This window comes from Cervus elaphus, chromosome 14 (genome assembly GCF_910594005.1).
Source record: "Cervus elaphus chromosome 14, mCerEla1.1, whole genome shotgun sequence".
Lineage (NCBI taxonomy): Eukaryota > Metazoa > Chordata > Mammalia > Artiodactyla > Cervidae > Cervus > Cervus elaphus.
This window is the reverse complement of record NC_057828.1, coordinates 47,785,866-47,811,370: the sequence shown is the minus strand read 5'-3', so window position 1 is coordinate 47,811,370 and position 25,505 is coordinate 47,785,866. Positions and strand designations below refer to the sequence as shown.

Below are 25,505 nucleotides of genomic sequence, written 5' to 3'. Positions count from 1 at the left end.
TCATATCCAGCTCTGCCTCCCATTAGCCCAGTGGCAGATCACATCAGTCAGAGGGGGCTCATGTGACTGGTGGGTCTGGTGGCAATGCTCAGCTTCCTCCAGAGCTGGTGTGAGGAGCCAACGGACAGGAAAGGCTCCAGAGCATCTCAGTCACTCTGGAGACTCCTGGATGACTGTTTGAGGTCATTGTCATCTGATGGGATTGGCAGTGTGCTCAGTCATGTCTCACTCTTCGTGATCCTATGGACTGTAGCCCACCAGGCTCCTCTGTCCATGGAATTTTCCAAGAATACTGGAGTAGGTCACCATTTCCTTCTCCAGGGGATCTTTCCAACCCAGAGACCAAACTCAAGTCTTCTGTATTGGCAGGCAGATTTTTTACCACTGAGCCACCTGGGAAGCCCCCTAATGAGGTTGACTCGCTGCCTAATGGGGCAGGATTCTGAGCACACTCATCAGCCCTGGGAGTACAGTTAATGTGCCATCCTTAGAGCAGGAGGGTCAGGGAGGGGACAGCAGTGGGCTTGGTTTCCAGCCTCCCAGGAGGCCGCCGTGAGTCTAAGACACAGGCAGTTTCTTTGAAGCTGGTGGGGAAGGGTGGGTTCATGTGGCCCATGGATTTGGCTCCTGGGGGTGGAGAGGAGGTCAGAGGAGCAGGGGCTACAGCCCGCTGACAGCTGATCACCCCATGCCTAGCTGCCCCACCCTCCATCCTGCTGGGCCAGGGCTGCTCACCCTGAGCTCAATCCCATCCCTCAAGCTCCATGTCCCAGTGAAAGGGCCAGGGCTTTTTACCCCAGGGTGGTTGCAGCAAGCCTTGCAGTGATTTCTAATAACTCAAAAATGAATTCAAGGTGACATCAGATGACAAACAGGAGACAGAAATGTAATCGCATCCAGACTCAGGCTCTGCCAGACCCCGGTGTCCAGTCCAGTGCCTGGCAAACAGGAAACAGCAGGCAGTAAACACCCCAGCTGACACTTCCAGCCTGGATCCGTCCCTCCTGAGGTGGGGGGTGGGTAGGGGATGGGAGACACCGAGTATCTTGGTACCTCCAAGAGAGAGATGACCCCCAGTCTCCTGCCCTCCTTCTGTAACACCTTACGGATCAGCCATCCAGGAACTAATGTCGCCCGTTTTTTTAAAAAAAAACTATTTCATATTATTTGCCCATGTCTCCCTGGAGATAATGAGTCTCCTACATTAAATGCCCGCTGTGCAGAGTTTGCACTTAAATTGCCTCCCTGAGCTCCGGGGGGGACCCATATTCTTAGTATTCGGGAATCTGGAGAGGAAAAACATGCCTTCACCTTCTTCTCCTTTTTCTGACCTGAAATGTGACCTGAGTCACATTTCCTCTCAGCAATTTTGTCTTTCTGGCCAGAAAAATCCTTATCTTGTTTTCACCATGGCCGCCCACGCCTCCACAAGGGAGCTGCCCCTGGCCCCCGCACTCACTGCCCCAGGTCAAGGTTTGTGATGAAGAGCCCTTGTGTCAGGCTGTCCGGGCTTGGGTCTTCCTGGTCCCAGCCATGACTCTGGACACCGGCTTCCAGAAACCCCAGGTGTCTTCCTGAGTGGACAGGCCCATCGGCATCCACAGCAATTTGTGTTATTCTTTTTTTTCCTTTAATTTCATTCTTCCTAGCATCCTTTTATAAAAATTTTTATTTATTTATGGCTGCGCTGGGTCTTTGTTGCTGCAGGAAGTCTTCTCTGGCTGTGAGCAGGGGCTTCTCATTGCAGTGGCTTCTCTCGTGGAGCACGGGCTCTGGACCACAGGCTCAGTAGTTGTGGCACATGGGCTTAGTTGCTCCGAGGCATGTAGAATCTTCCAGGACCAGGGATTGAACCCATGTCCCATGCATTGGCACGCCTTAACCACTGGACCACTAGGGAAGTCCTGAACCCTCTTTTCTGACTCCCAGGCTCTCCCCTCTCTGTGACTCCCTGTGGCCTTCCCACCATGACATTGGTTTTCCCTCCTGGCCTGGGGATAGCAGTGAGCAGAGGCACAGCCCATCAAACCCACCCATGACCGAGTGTGGAGAAGCGGGGTTCCAGGAAGGGTCCGGGCTGACCCAGCAGGAGCCAGCCTGCCAGAGCCTTGGCCTTGGTGAACAGGGCAGGGCCAGGCTCAGAGCCCAGACTGGATTAACCCATCCTCAAGGTGCCCCTACCTTCCACCCTCAGGACAAAGTTTAACGGCACAAAATGTATGCATGCTCAGTCACTTCAGTTGTATTGGACTCTTTACAACCCCATGGACTGTAGCCCACCGGATTCTCCAAGCAAGAATACCGGAATGGGTTGCCATTTCCTTCTCCAAGGGATCTTCCTGACCCAGGGATCGAACCTGAGTCTCTTATGTCTCCTGCAGTGGCAGGTGGGTTTTTTTACCACTAGTGCCTCCTGGGAAGCCCAATGGCACAAAATGCATCTCTTTAATTAAAAACTAGTTTCAAACAGCTTCCAGGGCCCTGCACTTCCCCCACACTGGGTACCATCTGTCACTTTGCACCCACTAAACAAGTCCTCTCACGACCGATCACAAATGACGCAGCGCTTCGTCACCCAGGACAGTTTAGCATCATCTGCAAACGTGGAGATGTTATTGGGAATTTCTTCCCCCAAATCATAATGATTTTAAGTAAGACATGGCCTGGTCCTGAGCCAGCATGAATCTCCTAGCTTCCATTTGTCCATCCAGAAACGTGCCCACACTTCCCACCCCACAGGTGTGGTGGGGCCTCGAGGTCCACCTGCACAGTTAAAACCTCCTCCCAGCGGCATCCTCCAGGATTGCTTGACCTTCCAGGGGCCTTTGGATAGAACCTGCTTAGAGGCTTCCACAAAGTCTGGAGCAGCAGCATCCTTTGAGCCAGGCATCTTTATCTTCCCAGGCTGAGCAACGCATTCTCCACTTCAGTGTCCCTGGGTGGTCAGGACGGCACCAGGTGCGATTTCCCACAATTTGTGTGTTTTCCCTACATCACCTGTGGGTGAAAGAGGACCGAGCAGGCCATCCCCTAAGCTGGCAGGGTTCCTGGAAGCCCACACCAGGTGGAAATTGTTTAACTGTATTCCCATGACTGGAAAATTCTGGTAATTGTGTAACAGAGGCAGCAGCAGCCTCAGCACTCAGCAGTTACCCAGGGTTTTTCATCTTTAGACCACTTTACCCACATTAACTAATTAAGTCTCCCAGCCTCCCTCCAAAGCAGGGATGGGCTGCAGGCCCCCGACTCCCTCTGGTGCACGTGTGGGCTTAATGAGGGCTGCCTGGCCGAGGGGCCGCGGGAGCTCCCCCACGGCTACTAGCCTCTTTTCCCTGCTTGGAGCAGGAGGTGAGGCTCCATATGAGCCCCCCAAGCATCTCTAGGTCCCCACACTGCTGAGCACTGGCAGAGGAGCAAGGAGGTTCTCTGTGTCCCCTGCCCCCTGGGACTGCAGCAGGGCATCTGGTACCCAGCTGGGGATGTGGGCCTGGCTCCCTGGAAGCCCGCAACTGACAGCTGATTTTGCCTTTTACTAGGGACCCCCGGGGCACCTCTTTCATATCCCTCTCTGGCTCCTTTCTTTCTCTTCTGGCTTCTTCAACAGGCTCCCAACTCTGGGGACCTGCTTCTGTCCCCCGCCCAGTTGCCATGTGCTCAGCTCCAGGTGTCCCCAACCTCCCCCTCAACTCTACAGCCCTGCCTGACCACATAGGGTGATCTGACCACCACAGGTCCTTGACGCTGAGACAGGGGCTTTGCCGCCTTGGCCATGCCCCGTGGAGCCACAGCCACCCCACCCCACCCCCACTTCCCAGCAGCTCCCAGCGCCCCACGGACCCAGCCAGGTTCCCTGGATCTGTTTATGCTCTGGTATAGCACCATCTTCATTGTGGCTGCTCAGGGCATCGAGGCTGGGCCCGCAGCCCTCCACCTGCTGTCCGGCAAGCTCCCTTAGAGCCCCAGGGCCCCCGTGGAGGGGAGGTGATACTGGCATGGAGCTCAGGGCTGGGTTGAATCACGGAGTCCTGAGCATGAGCATCTGCAGCCCTCAAACACATAACAATGGCACCTGTTTCTGTGGATTGTTGAAGGCAGTGAATAAAGAGACCTTCATGGGGCTTGAAGGTATGGCCCACACATCGCTGACACTCAGAAAGCAATCTTTGCAAATAGAGGTGTCCATTGGGAGGTGCATTCTGGGGGTACAGGCATGGTCCTGCCCCCCCAGAAGCACCCAGCACACCTCCAGAGATGGTGGTAAAGTGTGGACTCAGTCAAGGGAACACCTGGGTTTCCCTAGGTAGGGAAAAGACAATAAGGAGGGCCTGGCAGGCTGCAGGGGCCAACAGGCCCCTGGAGACCTAATGGGGACCATGGTCCCACCCCATACCTTTATCCAGGGCAGTGGACAGGTGCCAGGCCGCCCAGAGCAGCTGGAGCCCATGCAAGAGGATTTCTCTCTGCTTTGCAGTGTGGTGACACCCCTGGCCCTGAGCTGCCTGGTATCATCATTTATTCCTTCTCTAATAAATCCTGCCCTTCTTTCTGCCGGCTTTGCACTCCTGTTTTATGGGCGCCTCGCTTCGTTCAAGAAGCAACCAGGTATGGGGAAGTCTCTGCCTCTGATGGTCAGAGGGCTCTCAGAATCTGCTCGGACGACAAATGCAACTACCGAATGGACTCGCGAACACTGCAGACTTGCTCTCTGCCTCCCCGCTCCTCCCAGGCCAGTGGCGCTCAGTCCCGGCCCCCACCCCCTCCCCCCAGCCCTAGTGGGGAGGTGTGTGGCCACTATTACACGCTATTATGACTTTCTGGGTAATGTATACATTTTCACCATCACACAGCCTCTCTCCTTCATTTTTCATGAGAACTGGCACGAGATTAATGACCGAGCCACTGAAGAAACGGCACGCCATGCCACCCTGATTTATTGAACACTTAGCGTTGATGAAGCTGCAAACAAGAGTCAAACAGATGTTGCAGCTGCATTTTTCTTTATCAAAACCAACAGCTTTTTGCATTTTTAACCACTGCTTGCACCACCGTCCTGCTTCCTCCGCAGAAAGGGGAGCCGCCTCCCGCTTCCCAGCCGGAGGCTAGGAGCCCAGGCTGGGGCTGCAGGACCCACGGCATCCAGGCACCTGGGGCCCACCACTGGCTGAGGCCAGGAGGATATGAGCTCCCGAAGGTTCTCACTCCAGGCCACTTGGGTCTCTGGTGAAATTGCACTGCTTTCCGCCAATTCCAGGGCCTGAACCACAAACCCTGGAGCGGCCCTGATCTATAGGAGGCACAGGCTCCATTTCCCCCTGCAAACTGGAAGGCGTCCCCACCTGTATCTCAAACCAGTAACAGATCACAAATGCCCGTTCTAATCAGCTGTGGGTCAGGCCCCTCCTGAGCCCCTTACCTGCCTCGCCTCCCTGCCAACAAGGTTAAGACCACTTGTACACGCATCTCCTCCAGCCTAAGGAGCAGGTACAAGGGCTCAGCCGGCTCAAGTGTTTGTCCTTGATGCATGCTTCTGCACCCTAGCCCTCAGCAGTCAGAGCCAAGAAGTCTCAGGAGCCATGGGCATCACCTCAAGGTTGGAAGTCAGAGCTCTCCAGGGGCGAGCTTGGCACCCCCAACCCCCAGTCTTTGCGCCACCCCCACCCACTGGCTGCCACTACCCTTGCTTCTCACATCTCTGTTGAGCACCTTGGTCTATTTCCTTTTCTCTCTCCTTCTCCCACTCTACCTTCACCTCTTCTTCCTGCCCCATGAGGTCCAGCCCTCCAGGCCTGCATTCCCCCTGGCTGCCACCTCCCTGGCTTCTCATATCTCTGTTGAGCACCTTGGTCTATTTCCTTTTCTCTTTCCTTCTCCCACACTGCCTCCGCCTCCCTTTCCAGCTTCAGCCCTGGCCTGAGGTCCAGCCCTCCAGGCCTGCATTCTGCCATGTTCTGGGGAACTGAGTTCAGTTCTCCCTCATGGGGGCTGTGCTTAAAGGACCTGTGGGGGCGAACAGAGAAACACCTGGCAGCCGTCCCCCACCTGATGCTCTCCTGGGCTGCTGCACCCAGCTCGCCCCGGCCACCAGGGTCTGGGAATCTCTCCTGTTGGCAGCAAGAGCTACTGCAAGTTAACTTAGATCACTGATGCCACGTTTGGCACCCGGCCACCCCCTCTACTGCTGCCCCAGCCACTAACACCCCACTAGAGCATTAACCCTCATGGAAGAGCAGGATGACGGGTACTTTCTTTTTCACAACAGTCTCCCCTCCTGAAGTCCCCATCACCTGTAATTAAGATTAAATCTACTTCCCCCTACCAGTCCAATGCCCTTCTCCTGCCTGCCTCTCCCCCACCTGCTTAGCCTGAGAGCAGGGAACCCACCCCAGTCCCATGTCTGCCCATGTCTACCCCAGCAGCCCGAAGTACCCAGGTCAGGAAAGACGGCTGTGGTCATAGATGCCAGGAAAGGGGCATTCTGGAGAGGAGAGGGCTGTGGGGACAGTGCATCCAACTGGTCAGCTTTCCTTAGAAGCCTGGTGGTCACTGTAAGCAGTTCAAATGCCTGGTGAGCCTCAGGCCGGGCCAGGGATGGGCCCCAGGGGGAAGGTACCCAGAAACTACAGAGGGCCCCTGCCTTCCAGTACCAACAAATGGTGCTTTCCCTTGACTTTGAACTCTATCAGTGGTTCCCAAACTGTGTTCCAGGAAACGCTTGGGTCCCAAGAGGTGGTCGGGTGCATGGTCAAATAAGCTTGGAAATCCTGCCCGCACAAGGCCCTCCCAGAGATCCTCCCAGGCAGGGTATCCCCAAGGTTCTGACAAGTCCTGCAGCTAAGGAGCCGATTTCACTTTAGCCCCGCATGCTTTCTGCGGAACATTCACAACCCCTCCTGGGCCAGCTTCCATTTGTCCCCCAGCTCAGGTGAAAGACTCTGACTAGGAAAGATGCCTTAGGGGACAAGCCCTAACTCGGCCCCAGGAGACCCTCTTCCACCAGCTCTAGCCCACAGTTATCTGGCCAGCAGGCCCAGCCTACAGCCTGGAACTAGGCCTATAGCAAACCCAAACCTCTCATTTCCAGTAAAACTTGAGGAAGAGCTGAGTTGAGGACCAGCTGAAGGGAGACCAGGAGAAGGGAGACCAGAGCCCCGCACCACCCCCTTCCCCAGCAGGGCCTGGGCTCTGGGGGCGGCTGAGCGGCCCCCACCCTCGGCACCCAGCAGGTGGACAGAGCCCCCCTCTGGGCTCTGGGAGCCCACCCTGAACAGGATGGAGGCCGGCCACCGGAGTTCTCGCTTCCAGGTGGGAAAACAGGCCAAACCCAGCTGTGACTGCTCAGAAATATGAACTGGGGTGGGTGCCACAGTAAGGAAAATAAAGGATGAGAAGGCAGGAGGGCCCCAGGCAGGGGCAGGGAGGCACCATGCATGTCTGGGGGCATCTCTGAATACAGTGTCCAAGAGGAGGGGACATTGAGACTCAGGTGGCAAGGAGCACATCAGTCAGAGAGAACAGCTCAGGAAAGAATGAAGGCAGCAGGAGCAGGGTGGACCCCGGGGAGCATGAGTGACTGGAAAGGAAAACAGATAGTGGGTCCCCGTGACCAAGTCAGAAGGGTGGGGTTCATTCTCGGGCCAGGGAGCTGGTGCCGGAATCCTAGGGTCCACCAGCTAGTGTCAGAAGAGGGATGGGGAGGAGAAGAGGGAGGAAGTGGGGAGATGCAGGCGGAGGGTCCATGTGGCAGGGGGTGGGGCTCCGACTGGGTGGTCTTCAGAGTGTGGGGCCGAGTGAGGGGGTGGGCAGGCTTACTTGGGGATGGAGAATTGATGGAACTTGGTGATGGGTGGGTTGGAGGGAGAGACAGAGAGGAGAAAGGCTTTAACCGGGGCCACTGCGGGGAGGTGGTGCCATTCGTCATCAGGTGAAGCCGGGGTGGACCAGGTGTGGGGAAGGCAGCCATAAGGCTGGGTCACATGAGTTGGGGGCATTCCGAGGCCCCTCGATGGGCAATGGGACAGGTGAGCTGGGAGCAGAGCAGGGAGGTGGGCTGGAGGGGGAAATAAAGGCTTCCTCGGAACATGGCAGGCAGAAGGCCGTGAAGCTGGAGGAGGGCGGTAAGGGGGCCAGGAGACAAAGACCCCGCTGCGAGACCTGAGGAGGAAGGGACAAGACAGCCGTAAGAGGAAAATCAGGACAGATGGACGATCAGTGGAGAAGGTGTGTGTTGTAAGTGGGTCAACTGCCTGTTAGAAGCTTGCTCTGGTTATTCTCTCCAGAAAAACACCGGGGTTCTGTTTGGTTTGGGGTTTGGTGGCAACTAGTAGTTAGATGATTAGGATCTTCCAGGATGGGACTTTGAACCTCACAAAGGCCCCATCACAGCCCCTGCAACAGAAGAATGGGGCTCTGTCTACTCATAGGTAAAGAGCTCAAAAGAGAGGAAGGGGGTCTCCTAGTTCATGGCTCAGCCCAGAAAGTTCTGGAATTTCTTTGAGAATTTCTTTACTGGAGTATAGTTGATGTACAATGTTGTGTTAGTTTCAGGTATATAGCAAAGTGAATCAGTTGTACATACACATATATCCACTCATTTTTAGCTTCTTTCCCCATATAGGCCATTACAGAGTTATTGAATAGAGTTCCCTGTGCTATAACATAGGTTCTTATTGTGTATGTGTATATTAGTTGCTCAGTCATGTCCAACTTTTTGTGAGACCATGGACTGTAGCTCGCCAGGCTTATTAGTTATCTACATTTGTTGTTGTTGTTCAGTCACTAAGTCATATGTGACCCTATGAACTGCAGCACACCATGTTTCCCTGCCCTTCACCATCTCCAGGAGTTTGCTTAAACTCATGTCAATTGAGTCAGGGATGCCATCCAACCATCTCATCCTCTATCGTCCCCTCCTCCTCCTGCCTTCAATCTTTTCCAGCATCAGGGTCTTTTCCAATGAGTTGGCTCTTCACATCAGGTGGCCACAGGATTGGAGCCATCTGCATAGTAACGTGTATATGTCAGTCCCAATCTCCCAATTTATCTCTCCCCCTTCTGATGCCCTGGTAACCATAATTTTGTTTTCTACATCTGTACCTCTATTTTTGTTTTGTAGGTAAGTTCATTCATACCCTTATTTTTTTAGATTCCACATATAAGTGATATCATATGCTATTTGTCTTTCTCTGTCTGACTTATTTCATTCAGTATGAGAATCTCTATGTCCATTCATGTTGCTGCAAATGGCATTATTTCATTCTTTTTTATGGCTGAGTGATATACCACTGTATATATGTACCACATCTTCTTTATCCATTGCTCTGTGGATGGACACTTATGTTACTTCCTTGTCTTGACTATTGTGAATAGTGCTGCTATGAACCTCAAGGCGCATGTATCTTCAAGTTATAGTTTTCTCTGGATATATGCCCAGGAGTGGGATTGCAGGATCATATAGTGGCTCTATTTTTAGTTTTTTTAAGGAACATCCATACTGTGAGATTTCTCTGAGATTTTCTCTTAACCTCAGCTTTCCCTCCACAGCCACCCCATCGAGCTCCCCCAGGCCTTTAACAGCAGAAAAGCCTCCTGGACACTCAGGGAGGTCATTTCAAAGGCCACTCTCACCTTGCCGGGTCGGCCTGTAGCATCTTCATGGAAATTCCGTATCCCAGAGCAGAGCCTCTGGATGAGAACTCAGACCTGCAAGGTCTGACCTGGGTGGTAAATCCTGGGGAACCCTCAGAGGATGTCTGCTTGGGGTGGGGACAGGAAGATGAAGGCAGGCTGGCTTCACAACGGTCTAGGACCGAGAGTCTGGGTGGGTCTGGTGGGGTGTGTCCTCGTTCGTGTCCCCTGGAGCCAGCCTGCCCCACCCGGCTGGCAGCTCCCAACTCGTTCAGGATCTGACACTGTTATGAGCTCCCCCATGAAACTGAAGCATTGGAGCGCTACGCCTAATATATTTTTCTGCCAGAAACACCCAATAAAATGTACAACTAATGAATAAAATCGCAGCGTTGCCAAGAAGTGATGTGTGCCCCCAATTTCCAAAAATACCTCAATCACTCTGTGTCTTAAAACCGGCCTTAAGCCAGGAAGTCATTACTTAAAATTCAACTCAGGAGTTTCAGCTGCGGGAACTCCAGGCCCTGGGATGGAATTTGTGTTAAAGATATAAACCATGACGTAGCCTGCTTCTGCCTTTCCTAATCCCAAACCCAGCCTCCTTGCAGCCGTCAGGGACTGAGGCTATCAAGGCCACCAAGAAGCATAAGGCCTAGAATGGAGGCACCTAGGAAGGAGATGTACGTGTTGGGTGTATTGAAAGGGGCTGTGGTGGATCTTGAGTCCCTATGTCACTGGCAGCAGGCAGAGCATCCACAGACCACTGGATGTGTGAACTCCTAAAATGCAGTGTTGATGTACCTTGGGCATTCTTCGGGGCTGGGAGTAGAGAAGCCACGGGTGTGCATGCTTACTCGTTCAGTCGTGTCCAACTCTTTGTGATCTCTGGACTGTAACCCACCAGGGTCCTCTGTCCATGGGTTCTCCAGGCAAGAATACTGCAGTCCCTGCAGTCCCTTCTCCCGGGGACCTTCCTGGCCCAGGGATGGAACCTGGGTCTCCTGCATTAGCAGGCAGATTCTTTACCCCTGAGCCAACTGGGAAGCCCCAGCCTTCATCAGATTCTCAGGGGCCTTAGACCCAAAAAAGGTTAAGAACCAGCCTTGCCTTTAGCTTTCTATGAACACCCCATGCTCAGAGTAGCTGCCCTGCCCTTCAAAGACACTGAAAACTAAAGCCAGGTGTCAGCTGAACACAAGTCTGGGACGAGTAAGAACAGAATATCCAAAGTCAGCCTCATGCAATTCTACAAACATGAAATGAGCAGCAGGCATTGTCCAACACAGTGATAGCTCCCAGGCATTGTCCCTGTTGTTGAGCAGATAAAGAGGCACACAGACTATTAAGACACAAACCAAATCTCCACCTTGCTGTGGTGGAAGTACAGAGGGTGAGGTGTCCAGAAGGGCTTCCTGGAGGAGGAGGTAAGCCTTGTGCCTGTCCTCATAGGGTAGGTGGAAGCTAGTTATGCAGACATGGAGTGGGACCCGGAAGGAAGGGATGGGGCTTCCTGAGTTAGGACAGTCCAAGTGCCACAGGGCAGGAACTCAAGTTCTGGGAGTTTTGATGCAAGGTGAGGGTTGCCCTTTGCTCCCCAGGCCCCCACCTGCCCGCCCACCCACCACCACGCCCTCCCACAGCTTTTCCAAGCACCCAGGACGTGCTCAGTGGGGCAGTGGGGCAGGAAGTTGTGGGCCTTTCATCTCTCAGACATCTGGCATCCTGGCTTCCTCCCTGCAGGGCCGGGCTCCTGCTCCTGGGGCTGGGATCAGAGGAAGCCCTGGGGTCCCTGTGTCCCTTTGATCTTTACTGTGTCTCGCTCAGCTGCTGGCGCTGCTGTCTGGCCAGGCACAGGCTCAGGCAGGCGCTCCCAGCCTGGGAAGGCCAGCGTGCTTGTTGGTAGGAAGGACGCAGGGCTGGGACGTGGGTGTATGGCTCCTCCCCTTCTGGACTACCCCATCCAGGCCAGGAGCATGGCAGATCTAGCCAGCCCACCTGCCTCGTGGGTATATTGCAAGGATGAAGTATAACAGGAAATGGGAAAGCAGTTAGACCGGGCAAAGAGAGGCCACCAAATCTCAGCAGGACTTGAAAGCAGAGTCAGAACCTTGGCTTCCAGCCCCGTTTTCTGTCCGTTGCCAGGCACACAGTTTTGGGCACACAACTTCGCTGGGCTTCAGGGTCCTCACTGTAGACAGGGGTGCCCTGCCCTGCCCAGCCTGCCTTCCCGGCTTGCACAGCCACCAAATGAGATAATGGATGGAAAGTGCTTTGAGAAGAAGAAAGTGCAGTGCCGATGTCAGGGATTATCATTATTATTAAGAAGCATGATTACTGCAATCTAGAAACGCCGCCATTAACAAGAAGCTCCTGTTCGTGTTGATTTAATTTCCTGGTTAACTGAGCGTTGGCCAGAAAAAAACTCTGCATTTCAACCCTTATTGAAAATCTTTTAAAATGATGCCAGTGTACCTTCCTGCAACGGTCGTGGTGTCGTCTTGAGTCTTTATTTATTAACACATCGATTGAGTCACAGAGTCATGTATTACTCTTGCTCTGATCAGATGCAAAAAGGTGATGGCAGACTTAAGCTACTCTATGATGGGGGTCTTTATACCTACCCACCCAGGACTCCTCTTGTTGGGTATTAGAATGGAAAAGTTGAAGAGATGGATCTAGGAACTAACAGAGGATGGGGTCTTCCAAGTGACTTTTCTATAGCTTCCTGCTGTACTTAATATATTATCATATGTTTCTTGATGCTTCAAGAAATACTTTCTGGGACTTCCCTGATGGTCCAGTGGTAAAGACTGCACTTCCACTGCAGGGGACTTAGGTTCTATCACCGGTTGGGGAGCTAAGATCCTGTGTGCCACACAACATGGCCAAAAAAAGAAAGGAAAGCAAAGAAATACTTTCTGATTGGGGTAGGAGTCCTTTCTGGGTTTATTCAGTGACGTGGCTGCTTTCTCTTAACAACCTTATCAGGCCCAACGTGGTGCAATGAACAGCTTGGCCTTCTGGGATGGGGGGTCATTGAAAGCCACAGAGGGGCCTATGGTCTTTGCAGTGTAGCTGCTGCCCCCACAAAGGCCCCCTTGGCAAGTAGCTACCAGAGCTGGTGATGGGCAGAGAGCAATGGAGGGCACTTTGAGTTGGATCTGATGGGAAGAGGCTGACCTACCTCAATAAAACCATTTGAGGACAAAACTGTGTCTTCAGCATCTTCACGGAGAGAGTTCCTTCCACTCATAAGATCCAGGGATTTCGGAGGAGGAGTTTCCAAAGACTCTGAGTGACAGCTGCTTCCTGGGTGATGCTTGTGCAGGGAGACCACAGGCTGAGGGGCAGAGGGGTATCCAACTCTTAGAAGCGGGTGCCTTGGACTTCCCCAGTGGCCCAGTGGTTAAGATACCATGCTTCCACTGCAGGGGGCATGGGTTCGATCCCCAGTGGGGCAAGTTCCACGTGCCACACAGGATGGCAAAAAAAAAAATGATGCTTATGTGTTAAGTTCCAGGAACTCCATTTCCCCTGAAGGAGGGTGGTGGTGATGCCCATGTGGGGGGAGTCCAGAGAGCTGCAATGGGGAAATGCATGTAGAGCACAGAACAGAGGCCGGTGCTGCTGGGCAGCTGTGGGCACAGGTCCTAGATGTGGGGCTGGAGATACGTTTACCTCATAGGTGTTCCTTAACTACATCTTCCCAGGTGACACAGTGGTAAAAAAAATCCACCTGCCAATGCAGGAGATGGGGATTCCATCCCTGGGTTGGGGAAGATTCCCTGCAGGAGGAAATGGCAACCCACTCCAGTATTCTTGCTTGAAAAATTCCATGGACAGGGGAGCCTGGCGGGCTACAGTCCATGGGGTCCTGAAGAGTCAGACACAACTGAGCCACTGAGCATGCACGTGTGGTCTTTAGTTATGCATGAACCTGCTCACATGCAGATCAGTGGGTCTCAACTCAGGGCAATTTTGGTGCCCCAAGGGGCAATGGGCAAAATCTGGAGATTTGAGGAAGGAGGCAGTGCTTCATGGCCTCCGGCAGGTGATCTCCAGGGGCACTACTGGTGGGCATCCTGCATTTCGCAGGGCAGCCCCCACAACAGAGAATGAGCTGGTTTAATGGTGAGGGGTGCCCAGGTTGAGAAAGCCCGGCGTGGGGCCTGCTGGCGTGACCTTGGGCGGGGCGGCCTTGGGCGGGCTCCCAGCCACCCTCACGCTGCCAAGTGTCTCTGCTCTCCCCCAGAACCCCGACATCGTCCTGGTGCACTACCTGAACGTGCCGGCCATCGAGGACTGCGGCAAGCCCTGCGGCCCCATCCTCTGCTCCATCAACACTGACAAGAAGGAGTGGGCGAAATGGACAAAGGAGGAGCTCATTGGGCAGCTGAAGCCCATGTGTGAGTAGGCGTGGCCAGCCAGCCAGGGCGCACTGGGGCCCGGCCAGCATCACCCCGACAGGGCCAGCGGTCCTCCGTGGAGTGGAGACCCAGGTGTGGGAGACCCATTCTGCTTAGGTGACAGTGAACTCAGCATTTACAAGGACCCTGCCCAGCCTGCAGTCCTTGTGGGGGGACTCCCTAAGCCACAGCCAGGGCCAGGATGTCAGACTGCATTACAAATGAGAAAGGGGGTTCCAGAGCCCAAAACCTATAGCGAGGAACAGAGCTGGGAGTGCCCCGACCGCTGTCTTGGAGGCTGCAGACAGGATCGTGGTGGCAGTCCAGGGAGGGAGAGGCCCATGGGCTGAGGACGGGCTGGCTGCCTTCTGGCTTCGGCCCATCTGCTCCTGGGCACGGGGCCTGCCCTGCTCCCAGACGCGGTGACACACAGACGGTGGGAGCTGAGCTGGATTTCATTTTGTCAGCGGAGTGATGCTTTCGGGAGCATCTGTCAGGTGCAGATCAGTGAATGCAAAACACCAAGTGTGTCCAGATAGCCGGGACGCGGCCGGTGTCTCGTTTCCACGGGCAGCCGCTGGGGGCTCTCAGCGGCCTCTCCTGCTGCCCGCATGGCAGGGCTCAGGGAAAGCAGACCCGAGGGCAGCTGTCCAGCGCACAGGGCCCTGGGTTCTGGAACACTGATCTCTCGAGGCTCAGGGCAAAGACCAGTCATGATACGGGACCTAACTGAGCTGGTCAAGGGGGTCCTGAGAACCTGTGCACCCTTGGAAGTGGAGCTGTGGGGAAGAAGCATGTAGAGAGAGCTGGTGAAATGTCCTTTCCTGGGGACAGTATTGGGTCACTGGGTGTCTGAGCCACGGCCAGGTGGCACCTGCAGTGACCAGCTCACCCAAAGAAGCCCTCAGTACTCAGATGAGGATGGCCCCTGCCCCCACCAGCCACAGAGAATGGTGAGGGTGGAGTCAGGAAGGACAGCATTCTATGCAGGGAAAGTGTGAAAGTGTTAGTCGCTCAGTCGTGTCCGACTCTTTGTGACCCCCATGGACTGTAGCCCACCAGGCTCCTCTGTCCATGGAATTCTCCAGGCAAGACTACTGGAGTGGGTTGCCATCCCTTCTCCAGGGGATCTTCTCAACCCAGGGGTCAAACCCTGGTCTCCTGCATTGCAGGTGGATTCTTTACCATCTGAGTTACCAGGGAAGCCTCTATATAGGGAAGTAGACACCAGTAGGCCAATGGGCTAGCCCCCTCAGGGGCTCGACCCCAAGACTGAGGTTGCCCCATGCTCTCCTCCTGGACCCGAGGTGAGGGTCTGGCCAGCCTGCCCTTGCTGCTGCCACCAGGAACTAAAGCCAGGAAGCCCAGGGTCTTCCAGGCTCGGGTTATGTCCCGTGGAACCCTCCTGAGCGGTAACTCAGACCAGACCCATCGTGTTAAAGCCATCTGGTGCCCTCAGGACGGAGCACAAGCTCCTAGGTGTGCCCACAGCTTGTCCACCCTCAGGTCCCAAGCTGCTGCCCCCGCCCTCCTGGGCTCCCAGCCAAGGGTCCCTCCATAGGAACTGCGGTCTCTCAACCCTCCTCTGCCTGGCTCTCCTCTACCCTCACCTGCTCACCTATCTCCTCCTTCCATCTCAGCCCAAACAGTGCCTCTTCCATTGACCATCCCAGACCACCCAGGTGGGACCTCACAGCCCCACCACCCTGAGCCTCCTGAGACCTCTCAGGGAGACACCAGACTGAAGCCAGTCTCCCACAGTTAACTGGAAGGGGCCACACGAGCCTCTGCAAAGCTCTGCAGAGTACCTGGAAACTTGGGAGACATCCCAGCTCATTCCCATGGGTACTTCCTGTCTGCTGTTCTTCGGGGTCCCCCACTGTACTGGCACATGCAAGGCTCTCTCTAATATCTGTGGGGTGCTGAATGAGTGTGACTGGACGCAGCTTGATCCACTGCCCACAGGGACCTGAGGGACCTGACAAAGAACCCAGCGGCCAGGCCCTGGGAGCCAGAGCTGCCCAGTGGCACCCTCCACAGCCAGGCCGGGCAGGGTGGAGAGTGAGGTAATGGTGCCAGGGGTCCCACTCTGAGCTCTGCCCACCCACCCCTTCCATTCAGTGGTGTCTAAATGTGTAGGGCTTGCCCTTGGCCTTGGGTTTCCTCCCCAGGGCTGCCCACACTTTCTCTTTGGCAGAGCCTTGGCTGGGCAGCAGCAAGGACTCAGATAACCTTGGGCACTGGCGCCACCCAGTCAGGCTAGTTGAGTGAGAGCTGGGCATTCAGGAGTGGGGTGTGCTGGTTCCGTGACTGCTCCACTGTGTGACCTCAAGCCCATCACCCACCCTCACTGCACCCCAGTTCCCTTTCTGTAAAGTGAGAGAAAGAGTCCAGTGTTCTCTCTACCAAGTCCAGCATCACCCAGCCAGCTCCGCGGGGCTGGGCTTGGCTCCTGGGTTTCTGCAGACCCAGGTCCAAGGCGTTGAGGCCACTATTTCATCCCATGTCCTGGGAGGTTCCAGAGACCGAGTTAGCCAGAGATTAGCCAAGGGGTTGTTCCCAAGGAAAGAGACACCTTTCGAGGTGGTCACCATGGTCAGAGGCTCCAGCCTGGGCCCTCCCAGTGTATCTCACACACACACAGAGGGCCCTTTCCTGTAAGTCACTCCATCACCCCAGTTCCTTCCCCCATTCTCTTGTTTGAGCTGCTTCCTTCTCTCCTCATTGTCTCTACCTCCTCACAACATCCCCCATCCTCAGAAGGGGCCCTTCCCCAGAAAAGTCACCCTCACCCACAGGAGCCCGATAGGAGTGCATATCCCCACAGCAGGGGAGGGGGTTAAGCCATGAACTCCAGGGGCTGGAAACCAGACCTCGGTCCAACTCTGATACCTAACTGGAGGGAACTGTGAACGCCTTTTCAAAAGTCTGCAGTGCATCTTGGAAATCAGGTTAAACTACAACAAACTCCCCATAAGTCTAATCACACTTGGCTCTGTGGTGTCCGGGGTTGGGAGCAGCACGGTGCAGTCACTCAGGGGGTATATATCTGTGTGCGTGCGTGCGTGCGTGCTTGCGTGTGTGTGTGGCTCTGGTTACACATGCACAACCTGGAAACACGGCCCAGGAAATATGGCTCCAATAAAAGCTTTAGATGCCGATCGGGCTTGGAGCACACACACAGGGCACCAGCTCCCCGTGTTCGGGGAAAGCAGAGGTGTGTGCTGTGAGCCAGGAAGGCATCAGATTTGGTTCCAGAATCCGGCATGCCACCCAACGCCGGAGCCAAACACATTAGCTTCATCACATTTTCACATAAATCACATTCCTTCAAAGACTTCACAGTTTGATTTCCTGATGTTTCCAAATTTCCCTGCCCTACAGCAGAGCTGTCAGTGGTTTAATCAAAATGTTGTGCTTATCGGGGGTGAAGTGAAACTGCTCCTCAGCCTCTGCCTCACCTGTTGAATATGGGTGGGAGGATCTCACAGACCCCAGCTTCTGTGCCAGACTGACTCCAAGAACTCCACATTGACTCTTGCAGTGATGACCTTTTGTCGCACGGGGACTTTCCTTCAGTTTGCAAACTGAAAGATGCCTCCTCCAGATTTAAAAAACAGAGAGAGAGAGAGAAAATATTCAGATATCTGATAGGAATTCCCAGTACGTTTCCAAGGATGCTTTCTGTCTTTTCCAATCCCTACAGCAGTATTTAGAATATGGGTCCTGCTTCTGTGATGAAGACAAAAGAAACAGTGGCTTAAATCTTATTTCTTTTTCACAGAGCAATTCAGGGTTGATAGGGCAGCCTCACAGGGACAGGAATCAGATCAGCCACCCTGGCTTTTTCCAGCTGGTTGCTCTGCCATTCCTAGGGTATTGCCATCTTTCATGTGGCTCCATGATAGCTGCTCCAGTTCCTGCCATCATAACTGCATTCCAACCAGTGGGAAAAGAAGAAGATAAGTTGGAGAGCAACTTTCTTAACTTTAAAGACAGGGACCAGAAGTGGCATACAATGCTTCCACTCACATGTCATTGGCTAGAATTCAGTGGTAGAGTCACCCCCTCATTGGCAAGGGAGTCTGGGAAGTGAAGTCTTTTCTAAGTACTAACATCCTCACTTCCTCTGGGAATAAGGTTCTCAGTTCTGTACTGAGTCCTTCAGTACAGCCAGGGTGCCTCTTGTAAGGCCTCAGCTGAGGACGGCTTTGCTCAGCTCAACTCAAGGCCTGAGGATGGCTGCCCTGGGTTCTGTCTGTCTGAGGGTTAGAGTTTTTAGAACTCAAGTGAACATGATCTAAAAGTCAGCAGGTCTCATCCTGCAGACTCCAGGGTCTGTTGCAGTGCAGCTGATCTGAGAGAGCACCCGCTTTGGCCCCCACACTGCCATAATCCAAGCGGGGCTGGGCAGGTGGGGTCGGCTCCTTCTAGGTCAACCTTAAGTGGGAACAATGACGGGTCAGATGAGCCCTGCGCCTCAGTCCCGCCAGCCTGGCAGGAAACTTGCTCAGTGATCCTTGGCTGGCCCAGACCCTCCAGCCTCAGGAAGCCAGATGGAGCCGCTTCCCTTGGAGTGGACCCTCACCTCTGAGCGCCATGGCATTCTGCCCTGCCCCATTCCTTGGCAGCCTGGGAGGGGATAGGCATGCCAGTCGCTTCCCAGCTAGCAGGTGGCAAGGTTGTTCCATCCAGAGTGAGGGATAAAGGCAGGAGCTCTAAGCTTTGTTCTCAGCCCTGCCCCCAGCTATCCCCACTCAGGGCTCCTCTTGCAGCACCCTAGCTGGCCACGTAGCCCTGCATTACCCAGCAACCTTCGGCCTTCCCACAGGCCTGCCTGGCTCCAGAGGCCATCTGGAAGCCCCACCAGCCACCTCTGGGCTTGGCTGTGCTCCCACTGCCTTCCTGGAGCCCCTCTGTCATTGCCCAGGGGTTCCCAGGTCTCAGTAGCACTGGGTGGGCAAAACAGGAGCACCCACGCAGATGTCCACACACTGCTGAGTGCACAGGTGCACACACAGCTGCCCTCACCACCCACAGGTACACACTCAGGGACACGCTCGTGAGGCAGCAGGGGCAGTGCTTGGTTTTCTAGTCCTTCCAGCCACACGGTTTTCTCCACGAGCCTTCCATCACCACCACCACCACCACCTTGCCTCTAGGGCTGGAAACAAAGACCTCCAGCCCTCAGGGGGAGATACCAGCACCATCTGGGCCAGAGCGAGCACATGACCATCCCACCTCCACCCCCTGAAAGTGGGTGAGGCAGCAGTGAGGGTGAGGGGAGGATGTGCAGAAGGACAGACCTGGGGCTGGAGGTGGATCCTGCCCTGCTCCTCCCCTGACAGCGAGGGACCTTGCACAGGTCACCCCAGCTCGGAGCAGCACTGTCCTCCTCAGGGCAGGAAGGGCCATGGCCTCTACCCTGCAGCCCCATGGCCATCAAACCACAACGTGGACGCAAAGAATGTAGGCATCAGTACTGCATCCAGAGGAGGAAGCCTATCCCTTTTCCTGAAAACCCAGGATAAGGGTGAGTGCTCAGCACTCAACCCCTGCTAAGCCTTCTGTAAGACCAGCTGATGGTCCCTCAGGGACTCCTGCACCACCAACACCAGTCCAGAACAGGCTTCTAGAACCTCTGCCCTGAGCCCAACCCTGGGGGGAAAGCTGCCCGGGGGAAACGCCGAGGCCCTGCCATCAGGAAGGCAAATCCAAGAGGTTGGACCAGCTGAGGAGGCCGAAGCAGAGTCGACGGTTCTGCCTTCAAGTACCCAGACGTTCAGAGAACCTGGGGCAGGGACAGTCAGGAAGCTTCCTGTCACCCAGCATGGATGAACACGTGGGATGGGCAGGAGGCAGGGAGGCTGGGTGGGACAGCACAAAGGAGGAAACAAACAGCGCACATGGGTGTGATACTGAGGTGATGTCACGCTTGAGGCTTTAAGGGCACATTAAGTATGAAGTGACAGAAAGCATGCAGAGTCTGAGGTGACAGTGGTCATGTGAGCATAAAGGTAGGAGGCCATGTTAAGGATGGGGATAGAGGCCTGTTGAGTATGAGGTAGTAAAGGTCATGCTCAATGAAGAGGAGGCAGAAGTAACATTGAGTATAAGGGAGTGAAGGACACGTTGAGGAAGTCATGTTGAGTGTGAGGGAGAAAGTTATGTCAAGAATGAAGTGATAAAGTCCATGTTGACAGTAGGATTGGAGGCCATGGTGAGTGTGGAGGGGGGTGGAGGCCATGTTGGCAGTGAGGGTGGAGGCCATGTTAGCAGTGAGGGTGAAGGCCATGATGAGTGTGGAGAGGGGTAGAGACCATGTTGGCAGTGAGGGTGGAGGCCGTGTTGGTAGTGAGAGTGGAGACCATGTTGGCAGTGAGAATGGAGGCCATGTTAAGTGTGGAGAGGGTGGAGGCCACCCATATTCAGTGTAAGGAGTGGAAGCCATGTTGAGTGTAGGTGGGCAGAGGCCATGTCAAGTATTAAGTGATGGAAGACCATTTTGATAGTGGGTGGAGCCCATGTTGAGTGTGGAAAGGGGTGGAGGCCATGTTGGCAGTGAGGGTGGAGGCCATGTTGATAGTGAGGGTGCAGGCCATGGTGAGTGTGGAGAGGGTAGAGACCACGTTAAGTGTGGAGAGGGTGGAGACCATGTTGGCAGTGAGAATGGAGGCCATGTTGAGTGTGGAGAGAGTGGAGGCCATCCATATTCAGTGTAGGGAGTGGAAGTCATGTTGAGTGTAAGTGGGCAGAGGCCATGTCAAGTATTAGGTGATGGAAGACCATTTTGATAGTGGCTGGAGCCCATGTTGAGTGTGGAGAGGAGTGGAGGCCATGTTGTGTGTAGAGAGAGGTGGAGGCCATGTTGGCATTGAGGGTGGAGGCCATGTTGAGTGTGCAGATCAAATAAGCCCTCCTAGCTGTCCACAATCAATCCTCAATTACTCCCAACACCTTTGGTCCCTGGGCACCTTCAGCCTGTTGGGGTCTCCAGGAGCCAGGGTATCAGCCCCTCACATGCATTCCTAGCCTCTGTGCAGCGGTGAGGCCAGGACAGCAGGCCACAAGGACCCAGCAAAGGTAGGCAGTTGGAGACAGGAACCCCCGTGCTGAGATGGGGCTGCTGCATCAGAGACTGGAAAGAACAGAAGCTAGTCCTCAGGGGCCTCTACCAGGAGCTCCTTGTCCTGCAGGTTAAACCAACAGTGAACTTCCTGGGTCTTCAGAGCCCCCACCCTTTCCTCCCTCTGCCCAGGGAGACCTCACTGCTGTAACACCAACCCTCGGGTTGTACAGTCAAGGCGTCTGTTGTTTTCTCATCATTTTCCAGACAAAGACCAAAGACCCAGTAAGAGGGGTGGTGTTTATTTGTTTTGCTTTTTTGCTTAGATTGTAATCCTGGTGATTATAGAACATCAGGAAGTAAAATCAACAAAGGCTTTCATTTCTGGGCCCCCACAGCAAACCGGTTCTTGGTCGACTAGCGCCACCTGGTGGCCTGCAGCAGCACAGCAGCTCGGATGCAAGCTCTCTGGAGGAGCCCTGCTCCCCAGCCTGGGGCAGGCAGGGGCCATGATGCACCCGTGCCGTGGACCCGGTGTCGGGGACCTGCTCTGTGGGTTGGGGTGAGGCTGGAACAATGGGGCTCAGGGGAGCTATACTTCCCTCCCTCTCAACCCCCAACCCCACCACCCTATCCCTGCCAGTCTTCTGTGGCCCATAGAGCTTGGGCACAGACATTGTCTCAGTGCTAGGAACAGTGGTCCCCATCAGAACCTCTGGGGCAGGTTGCTGGAAGGCTGACTCCTGTACCCCACCCCCACCCCTGCCCCCAAGACATTCTAATTCCTCAGGTCAGGACTGGGCCCTGGGAACATTTATTTTCTAAGGAGCAAGATTCTCCTGCTTCTTGCAAGATTCCAGTCTAACACAGTTTCTGGTAAGAGGCCAGCCAAGGAGCTCTGCCATGGAGATCAGGGTCGGCCCCTTGGTGGAGCCACAGGCCTCCTTGAGCATCAACTGTTTCTCAGATTCAGGTAGAAGGGAGGCTCCAGGGAATGCTGCTCTCAAACTTGCACAAAGAACATGGTGTATCATTTCTGGCTATTTTAGGACCCCGTGATGTCTTTCCAGACTCTAGGTTAAGACATGGTACCTACATAAGGAGTTTCCTTGAGTTGAAAATTAGATGTTATGACCAAGAACATAATGGGGTCTTGCCAAACACTTATGAACTTGAAGTCATTCTGAAACTGTTAGATGGTGTTTCAGGGGGCTCCAAAGAGCTCCAATCCTTTATGTCTCAGCACAGAAAGAATTCAGTGAGAGGCAAAGTGATAGATAAGAAGTGACTTATTAGAATAGAACTCTCATGAGGCTTACAAGCAGGCAGGCAAGAGGGAGCTACCCTAAAAACTTACTGGTCTGCAGTTTTATAATCAAAGGAAAAGTGGGGAGGGAGAGACGATGAAGACCACCTTCTTCCTCGTTTTTGAGTACACATCAAGCTCCTCCTCCAGGTTGGGCAGGAGAGTTTTCTTGTCCGCACACCATCAAGCCAGACAGCATGACACTATGGAAAAATTATTTCAGGTCTCAGTACAATGAGGGTCTTTACTGTGAAATGTCATCTTTCCACAAATTATTGTTTTTTATGTGGGCAGAGAACATATCCTAGGGGTCATTAACTTACTGAGCTTACTGGGCAGGATGTGGATCTCAGGCCACCATTGTTTTATTGTTTGGGGGGGCAAGTTTCCTCCTTCTGCTGCATGAATTTTATTGCTAAGCAACCCTGCTTGGTCTTATGGGTAAGCAAACCTGTTTTCTTGAGTGATCATTAACTTACAGGGGTCTCTCATACTTTTTTCTCTTCTTATAATTCCCTAGTAGAGTTAACTGTTTAGTGACCTGCTTTGTCCTTTTACTAGGTCCCTATTGATGAGAAACCCTGGGATACCATAAAGAGGAGCACATCTGTGTCCCCTTGCGGGGCCCGGGGCCCAGGACCTAGGCTCTGTCCTAAGTGCAGAGGCATTCATCCGTGCACAGAGCCTGCAAGACCCAGAGGCTCTTCCCCCTCCCTGCCTGTGTTGGCTGGATTTAGAGTTACTGGGGGAGCGGTTCAAAGGTTCACAGAGGGAATGGTTCAGTGCAGCAGAACCAGGGGAGGATGAGCCTGGCAGACTACAGTCCATGGGGTCACCAAGAGTCAGACATGACTGAGAAACTAAACACACACACACAAATAAATATATAGATATCATCACCAACTCAGTGGATTTGAGCAAACTCCAGGAGATAGTGAAGGACAGAGGAGCCTGGTGTGCTGTTGTCCGAGGGGTCACAAAGACTAAGACACAGCTAAGTGACTGAACAACAATAGATATAGTTACATAAATATGTATATGTGTGTGTATTTCATTCTTTTGCATTACAGATTATTACAAAATACTGAGTAAATTGTGCTATTACACATAGCAGTATGTATATGTTAATCCCCAAACTCCTAATTTATCCTTCCCTTTGGTAACCATGGGCTTCCCAGGTGGCTCAGTGGAAAGGATCCACCTGCCAATGCAGGAGACACAAGTTTGATCCCTGGGTAGGGAAGATCCCCTGGAGAAGGAAATGGCAACCCGTGGTATTCTTGCCTGGGAAATTCCATGGACAGAGCAGCCTGGTGGGCTACAGTCCATGGGGTTGCAAAAGAGTCGGGTACAACTTAACAACTAAAGAACAACTGGTAACCATAAGTTTGTTTTCTGTGTCTGTGAATCTCTGTTTTGTAAATAAGTTCATTTGTATCTTTTCTTTTTAAGATTCCACAGATAAGCTATGCCATATGATATTTGTCTTTCGTTGTCTGGCTTACTTCACTTAATAGGATAGGCTGATTTTAAAACGGGCTTACTTTCTTCTTCTGCTCTGCTGGGAGGATCCAGGTGGTTTTGCAAATATGCCTTTCTCCCTCAGGCTAAATTTTATTTAGCTGATTTCGCCCCCAACCCGGAGCACTAAGAGAAATGGCTCTTTTGATTTCCTGTCTCTCCCTGGCTACTTGCCTTCCAAGGCCACTTGGGCGCCATGCACCCCCTGCTTCTACAGAATTCCCCCAATTCCAAATCCGCCACCCACTGATTCCATAAGCTTTGATGGGGGCCTCTCTGTGGTGGTGTTGGGGGGTGCCTGACTGCCTTCTAGAACTGACACAGCCCTGCTCTAGGTGGGGGGTGATTTTGTTCAACTTAGAATTTGTTGCCAGCATTTTAGTCCCCAGATTTGCAGCTTCTCTTTGAAGATTGAAGGTTCTGGCCCACATTGTTAAGAGCCAGGGGCAGCTACCCCTTTTCTAGGGTGCCTGCCTCCCTGCAGGCACCATGTCTGGGCACACGGAGGAGGCGTCTGAGCCCAGGGTCTCCCAAAAGAAAGATGGAAACCATACAGAACGCCACCTGGTCCTTGCCCCCACTGCTAGTGGCCTGGAGGGGCTGGTGGACGGCCAGTCCCTCCCACCACCTCTGCCCCTGGGCAGAGCCTGGGACAAGATGGTGCAGTTGAGCCCAAAAGAAAAGAAGATTCAGGGCCCACATGGTTCCCTGGTGAAGAAGAAAATCTCAAGCTTCCTCTCCCCTTGCCAAATAGGGTTTCCATTGGATATCACTAGACAATCAGAGAACCTCAAGGGCGTTCACGCTGTCACTATAGCACAAAGAATTCCCTGTCTCGGCAACAATGCCACTTAGCAAGTCAGGAGATTCTCTGAGCCTTGAATTGCTCCACGATGCATATCCTTGGCCCAGTTAGCGGAGCCAGCGCAGAAACACTCAGCCAAGGCCACTTTTTAATGTTGCAGAGCCCCTAGGAGATTGCCTGTGAGGTCAAGTGCAGATATAGAGGAAGCCCCATTCCCCACCGTGGCCTGAATCTCCTGCTGTGATGCCTGAGCAACCCAAACCAGCTCCCTACCCCCCACCCAAGGTCCCTCCCACCTGGAAAAAGTCCCCAGACCCTCTGCCTTTCTCTGGACTTGTTCACTGTCAGAACACAGCCTATGCCTCCTGGTAGAAAGTGGTAAAAGCTTGGGGGGGCGGATCTTGTGCCCCATGTCCCCAAACATTCAGAACCAGGAATTACAAACTCACTTGGGACACAGCCCATGTGTCCCCACACACATATGCCATCCAGTCCCTGCCCTGCTCAGCCTCCACACCTCTCAAGATGAGATTTCTGAAAATGTCCTCAGGACCCATAGGAGAATGAGAATTGAGGGTGAGATGGGCAAATTGAATCGTATGTGGGTGTCTGGATACGAGCAGTTAAATCTAATGAAAATTTTATCCAGTTGAACCAAGAAATCAGAAGCTGGGCCTTTATTCCTGTCAACAAGAGTACAGTGAAAATTAAACCAACGCGGCTGCCATTTCCCATTGACCTTGTTGCCATAGAGACAGCCTTCTAGTGTCAACAACT

The 25,505-nt window shown here is 53.6% G+C and overlaps 1 protein-coding gene across 8 annotated transcripts in view; it reads left to right on the top strand.

The window, feature by feature from the left end:
* Positions 1–25,505, top strand: part of LOC122707548 (calmodulin-binding transcription activator 1) — a 659,030-nt gene that overhangs the window by 525,482 nt on the left and 108,043 nt on the right. For all 8 annotated transcript variants that reach the window (XM_043923115.1, XM_043923116.1, XM_043923113.1 and 5 more), the window contains exon 4: positions 13,877–14,030. In XM_043923115.1, coding sequence (XP_043779050.1) covers positions 13,877–14,030 — 154 coding nt within the window. The remainder of the gene's footprint in view (positions 1–13,876; positions 14,031–25,505) is intronic.